Source organism: Salvelinus sp. IW2-2015, linkage group LG22 (genome assembly GCF_002910315.2).
Source record: "Salvelinus sp. IW2-2015 linkage group LG22, ASM291031v2, whole genome shotgun sequence".
NCBI classification, from domain to species: Eukaryota; Metazoa; Chordata; class Actinopteri; order Salmoniformes; family Salmonidae; genus Salvelinus; species Salvelinus sp. IW2-2015.
The window spans coordinates 974,407-981,857 of record NC_036862.1 but is presented as its reverse complement, the minus strand read 5'-3'; the positions used below and the strand labels follow the sequence as shown (position 1 = coordinate 981,857).

The following is a 7,451-nucleotide window of genomic DNA, read 5'->3' as shown; positions in this document are numbered from 1 at the left end:
CGCTAACTAGCTAGCCATTTCACCCATCGGTTACACCCAGCCTAAACTCGGGGAGTTGATAGCTTGAAGTCATAAACAGCTCAATGCTTGAAGCATTGCGAAAGTAAGGCTGGCAAAACGCACGAAAGTGCTGTTTGAATGAATGCTTACGAGGCTGCTGGTGCCTACCATCTTCTGTCAGACTGCTCTATCAAATAATAGACTTAATTATAACATATAATACACAGAAATACGAGCCTTAGGTCATTAATATGGTCGAATCCGGCAAACTATCATCTCAAAAACAAAACTTTTATTCTTTCAGTGAAATACGGAACCGTTCCGTATTTTATCTAACGGGTGGCATCCATAAGTCTAAATATTCCTGTTACATTGCACAACCTTCAATGTTATGTCATAATTACGTAAACTTCTGGCAAATTAGTTCGCACGACCAGGCGGCCAAACTGTTGCATATACCCTGACTTTGCGTGTCAAGAGAAGTGAACACAATTTCACCTGGTTAATATTGCCTGCTAACTCTGAATTTCTTTTAGCTAAATAGCAGGTTTAAAAATATAACTTCTGTGTATTAATTTTAAGAAAGGCATTGATGTTTATGGTTGGTACAGTCGTGCAACGATTGTGCTTTTTTTCGCAAATGCGCGTTTGTTAAATCATCCCCAGTTTGGTGAAGTTGGCTGTCTTTGTTAGGAAGAAATAGTCTTCACACAGTTCGCAACGAGCCAGGCGGCCCAAACTGCTGCATATACCATGACTCTGTTGCAAGAGAAGTGACACCATTCCCTAGTAAAAAAGAAATTCATGTTAGCAGGCAATGTTAACAAATATGCAGGTTTAAAAATATATACTTGTGTATTGATTTTAAGAAAGGCATTGATGTTAATGGTTAGGTACACGTTGGACAGAAACAACAGTCCTTTTTCGCGAATGCGCACCGCATCGATTAATAGCAACGCAGGACCACATGCTAGATAAACTAGTAATATCATCAACCATGTGTAGTTAACTAGTGATTATGATTGATTGTTTTTTATAAGATAAGTTTAATGCTAGCTAGCAACTTACCTTGGCTTCTTACTGCATTCGCGTAACAGGCAGGCTTCTCGTGGAGTGCAATGTAAAGCAGGTGGTTAGAGCGTTGGACTTGTTAACTGTAAGGTTGCAAGATTGAATCCCCGAGCTGACAAGGTAAAAATCTGCCGTTCTGCCCCTGAACAAGGCAGTTAACCCACCGTTCCTAGGCCGTCATTGAAAATAAGAATGTGTTCTTAACTGACTTGCCTAGTTAAATAAAGTTTTTTTTTAAATTCAGCCAAAGCATATTGCTTTCTCACATTTTAGGCATCCAGCTGAGGCCTTGGATGGATCATGTTACACTGAGATGGGCACAGGGGTATATGTACAATCATTTTTAGTAGTTGAACAGGAGAAGAGGATGTGGTTACTTGTGGAGGGAGAGCAGTGAGGGTGGTGGTTGAGCACCTGCAGTGAAGCTGGTTGGCTGGCTCGTCACATCTTGACTAAAAGAAAGAGATTTAGAAATTAGCTTCGCTCAGGTCATTGTGGAATGATAACCTACTTCTGGTGGCCTGGATTGGATGGAAGCATTGCGATGAAAGCGAAAACATGTTCCTCATGTCAGAAGGTTCGCAAAGTACATCAACGTTCACCTCTTCATCCGTGGGATTGACCGGAAGAGGCGTGGCAACTCATACACATGGACTTCACAGTTCCATTCAAAGACGGAATGTTTCTCATGGTAGTGGATGCTCAAAGTAAGTGGCCAGAGCTTGTCATCTTGAGGTCTACTACTGCAGGGAAGACCATTGAGATGCTTGGAGGTGTTTAGTTGGTTCGGATCGCCACTCCAACTCGTTAGCAACAACGGACCGCAGCTACTGTCCCAAGAATTGGCTACAATCCTACAGGTGAATGGCGTACAGCACATCAGGTCTGCACCATATCATCCATCTACCAACGGGCTGGCGGAGAGGATCATACAGACCATGAAACATTAAAAGCGTCTCAGGATCAAGGGACACTGCACCCAATGCTTGAACAGCTTCCTAGTATCCTACAGGAAGACACCTCACACAACCACCAAGGCTTCGCCTGCATCGCTACTCATGAAGAGATAGCTACACACAAGCTTCGACCTACTCAAACCTCCGAAAGCAAATGAGACAATACTACAGTTTACTATAGTACTTACTATATAATTCTGTAATAAACTGTAGTATACTGTAGAATATTATACTACACACTGTAGTATTTCTCGATCCTAGTAGTACTTAGTATAGCATTTTGTAGTATACTGTAGAATACTGTTGTAAATACTAAAGTATTATCCACAAAAACACTGTAAATACTACAGAAATGTCTGCAAAACCACTTCCATCCGCAAAAACACAATTGTTTTAGCTATAGTAAATACTACAGCATTTAATTTGCTATACCCTGCACATTCCCCTCCCCCATATCCCAATTTGTGCCACCCGTAAGTGAGAAACCTACATGCCCAGTATAGACCATATATTGTGTTCCCTACAGGTTATAGAAAAGAGCAGAAGCTCTGAACTACGTTCAGAACCCAGTCCTTACCTACCTGTTATGGAAAATGTGCTCTTTTAGTATTTCTCCAGTATGTTTCCTCAAGGACAAAGACCACCACTTCTATATCAAAGATAATTAAACGGAAACACTTTAGTAAATACTACAGTAATGTCCCTAAAAACTACAGTATACTATAGTCTGCAAAAACACTACAGTAAAACCTACAGTATGCTACAGTTCACAAAACCAATGCAGTTATTACTATAGTATACTCCAGTAAATACTACAGTTATTTCACTTTTGTGTTTTGTCGGACTTCAGTCCCCACAAGACCACAGTGAATACTATAGTAAAGTCTGCAAAAACACTACAGTGAATACTATAGTATTCATACCATAGTATACACTATAGTATTTTTTTTTGTGGGATGTCAACAGGAGAGCTAAGTCAAACGTCGTGAACAAAGAGCAAGGAACTACCTTGGCTAGGAACTACCTCAACGGACCAAAGTGGGTTCCTGCTACAGTCATTGCTCAGATTGGTCCTGTGTTCCTACACTGTCCAGACTGCAGAGGACTGTTGTTCATAATTGGACTATTTGTGTAAAGGGGGAGGAGATGTTGTATATAAAGGTTGTACCTCCGTACATACCTTAGTTGTATGTAGTAGTACTTGGTACCGTACCTACCTTAGTTGTATGTAGTAGTAGTTAGGTACCGTACCTACCTTAGTTGTATGTAGTAGTACTTAGGTACCGTACCTACCTTAGTTGTATGTAGTAGTACTTAGTACCGTACCTACCTTAGTTGTGTGTAGTAGTACTTAGGTACCGTACCTACCTTAGTTGTATGTAGTAGTACTTAGGTACCGTACCTATCTTAGTTGTGTGTAGTAGCTATTAGGTACCGTACCTACCTTAGTTGTGTAGATAGTACTTAGGTACCGTACCTACCTTAGTTGTGTGTTAGTAGTACTTAGGTACCGTACCTACCTTAGTTGTGTGTAGTAGTTACTTAGGTACCCGTACCTACCTTAGTTGTATGTAGTAGTACTTAGGTACCGTACCTACCTTAGTTGTATGTAGTAGTACTTAGGTACCGTACCTATCTTAGTTGTATGTAGTAGTAGTACTTAGTTGTATGTAGTAGTACTTAGGTACCGTACCTACCTTAGTTGTATGCGCAAAGCGTCATGGGTGTTGAATGTTGAACTGATCAGTGGTGGGAAAAGTACTCAATTGTAATACTTGAGTAAAAGTAAAGATAACAGAACAGAAAATGACTCAATTAAAGTGAAAGTCACCGAGTACGACTTCAGTATTTTTACCTAGTTACTTTACACCACTGGAACTGGTCCCCGTCTCACGTTCCATCATTATTGAATTGTTATAAAGACGTGGTTATGAAGCCCACGAGACATGTTAATCACATACATTGCCAAAGCAAACATAAAGAAACATATCAAATCTCTCTCTCCCTCACAGGAAGCTGTACAAGGCGGAGAAGTTGCCCTCCCACTCCTTTGAGATTGACCATGAGGACGTGGACAAGGATGAGGTCAGGCCTGTTTTCATGGATCATATTCCCTTTAAATGCACTACTTTTGAACAGGGCCCATATGGCTCTGGTCAATAGCATTGCACTATGTAGGGAATAGGGTGTCATTCGGGACGTAGCCTGAGTATGATGAATAGTCAGAGGCCATTGATTAGCCCTACTGTTAAACTGTCATAATGCACGTCTGCTCGCATATTTCTACTCTGTTGTTTTTGGTCGAGGTCCATTGAGTACAAGCTTAATTCAATTGAATTCAACTGAGCCAGAATCAATGGCTCTCCAAAAACAATATCCTCTATGGCTCATCCAGGTTCGGCTCTGTTACAGCAGGTGTATGTTCATGACAAATTAGGCATCATAGAATGAAACGGAAGAAGAAAGTATTATATTGTATCTCGATGACATATTTAGACCTTGGTTATTGAGACATAGTTGTGCACCCTTTGTAGTGCACTACTTTTGACCAGAGCCCTATAAAGTTAGTGCGTTTCATAGAGAGTAGTTTGCCACGTGGGATGTACCCATCGAGGCTGATTTTAAAGATGCCTGTTTTGGTTTTTGCAGGACACAACGTCTTTGTCCTCGTCTAAAGGAGGGGGAGGAGGAGGAGGGATCGGTGTGTTCCGATCGGGATGGCTCTATAAAGGGAACTTCAACAGCACTGTCAACAACAGCATCACTGTTCGGGTGAGGAAGTGTGCCACAGACTCCCCCACAATACCCCCCCCCACTCTCAATTAAATTCAAAGGGCTTTATTGGCATGGGAAACATACACTATATATTGAAAGTATGTGGACACCCCTTCAAATGAGTGGATTTGGCTATTTCAGCCACACCCGTTGCTGACAGGTGTATACAATCGAGCACACAGCCTTGCAATCTCCATAGACAAACATTGGCAGTAGAATGGCCTTACTGAAGAGCTCAGTGACTTTCAATGTGGCACCATCATATGATGGTGTAAAGCTCGCTGCCATTGGACTCTGGACCCGTAGAAACTCGTTCTTTGGAGTGATGAATCACATGTCACCATCTGAAAGTCCGACGTGCGAATCTGGGTTTGGCGGATGCCAGGAAAACGCTACCTGCCCCAATGCATAGTGCCAACTGTAAAGTTTATTGGAGGAGGAATAATGGCCTGGGGTTGTTTTTCATGGTTTGGGCTAGGCCCCTTAGTTCCAGTTATGAGAAATCTTAACGCTACAGCACACAATGACATTCTAGATGATTCTGTGCTTCCAACTTTGGGGCAACAGTTTGGGGAAGGCCTTTTCCTGTTTCAGCATGACAATGCCCCTGTGCACAAATTGAGGTAAATACAGAAATGGTTTGTTGAGACCGGTGTGGAAGAACCTGACTGGCCTGCACAGAGCCCTGACCTCAACCCCATCGAACCCTTTTGGGATGAATTGGAACGCCGACTGCGAGCAATATCGGTGCCCGACCTCACTAATGCTCTTGTGGTTAGATGGAAGCAAGTCCCCGCAGCAATGTTCCAACATCTAGTGGAAAGCCTTCCCAGAAAAGTGGAAGCTGTTATAGCAGACCAACTCCATGTTAATGCCCATGATTTTGGAATGAGATGTTCGACGAGCAGGTGTTCACATACTTGTTGTAGTGTATGTTTACATTGCCAAAGCAAGTGAAATAGATTACAAACAAAAGAGACATTTTCAAATTCTTTGTGGTTCTGTCTCTCGTGCTCTCTCTATGATGCCTGTCTTCCTCTCGCTCTGCCTCTTGCTCTCTCTGTCTGTCTCTCTCTGTCTCTGATGCCTGTACTCCTCTCTTCTCCACCATCTTTTTTTTCCCTCGTCGTAGGACTTTTTCCTACTACATTCCTCTTTCTCTCACACACACACTCTCACACACACACATTTCTTGACTCTCTCTTCTCTCTATCGTCTCACTCTTTTCCTGGTCTCCCTCTCAGCCTCTCCCTCCCATTCTGTCTTCTGAAAAAGCAGACTCTTAGTCAGACCGGCCCTGCAGGGTCCTGGCACTTTTTTATGACCTCATCAGTCCCCTGTGGCTTTAAGTTATGGCCTGTCTCTTCTAAAGAGACTCTGTGTTAATGTAGAGCACCACTGGCCCAGGCCATGTCCAATTTACTGTCACACGGGTTACATATTCAGTGGCTGCGTCCCAAATGGTACCCTGTTCCCTATGTATTGCACTACAACTTACCTTTATACAGAGCCCTACCCATAGGGCCCTGGTCAAAAGTAGTGCATTTTATAGGGAATAGGGTGCCATTTGGGACAGAACCTCCGATCACGTACTGTAGTGACACGTTCAGTGATGAACGGAGGGTGTTATTGTCTGGGTTAGGGTGACTACGTCTTTATTGCCTGTAATTGATTTTGATGGGGTTGTATTTTTATTTTGACGTCCTTGTAGTCGTTCAAGAGGAGGTACTTCCAGCTGACACAGCTGACTGATAACTCCTACATCATGAACTTTTACAAAGATGAAAAGATCTCCAAAGAACCCAAGGGCTGCATCTTCCTGGACTCGTGTACCGGTGTGGTTCAGGTGGGTAGACGATGATGGAGTCCCAATAGACTGTGAAATTAGATTTGCACACACATTCGGGCACACACACACACGTGCGCATGCACAAATACATACACACACCACACATATAGATTGACACACTTGCTAGCTGTAGAACGCCACTGGCACACATTAAAACCAGTTCCCTATAGACTATCCAATCGAGGAGCTCGGAGTGTTGCAACTTTCCCTAGCTAAGACTCTTGAGAGGAAATAAACTGAACAAAAATATAAACGCAACACTCCGAGTAAAGTGTTGTGTTGGTAAAGTGAAGTAAAGTGTTGGTCCCATGTTTCATGAGCAGAAAAACAAAATCCTAGAAATGTTTCATACGCTCTAAAATATTATTTCTCTCACAGATTTGTTTACAACCCTGTTTGTGAGCAGTTCTCCTTTGCCAAGATAATCCATCCACCTGACAGGTGTGGCATATCAAGAAGCTGATTAAACAGCTGAGGAGTATTTCTGTCTGTACTAAAGCCCTTTTGTGGGGGAAAACTCATCCTGATTGGCTGGGCATGGCTCCCCAGTGGGCGGGCCTATGCCCTCCCAGGCCCACCCATGGCTGCACCCTTGCTTAGTGATGGGAAATCCATAAATTAGGGACTAATTCAAGTATTTTAATTGACTGATTTCTACTGTAACTCAGTAGAAACGTTTTTTCTTCAGTATAGGTGTAGTCAGGTCTATAAATGCAGCAGGAAGGCTACCAAAGAACTCTTAACTGCATCCCAAATGGCACTGAATTTCCTTACATAGTCCACTACTTATGACCAGAGCC

General features: G+C 42.7%; 1 protein-coding gene across 1 annotated transcript in view; it reads left to right on the top strand.

Annotated features, from left to right (window-relative positions):
* Positions 1 to 7,451, top strand: part of LOC111982648 (dedicator of cytokinesis protein 10) — a 127,310-nt gene that overhangs the window by 50,780 nt on the left and 69,079 nt on the right. The window contains 3 exon segments of the mRNA XM_070433925.1: positions 4,040 to 4,112; positions 4,677 to 4,799; positions 6,514 to 6,648. Coding sequence (XP_070290026.1) covers positions 4,040 to 4,112; positions 4,677 to 4,799; positions 6,514 to 6,648 — 331 coding nt within the window.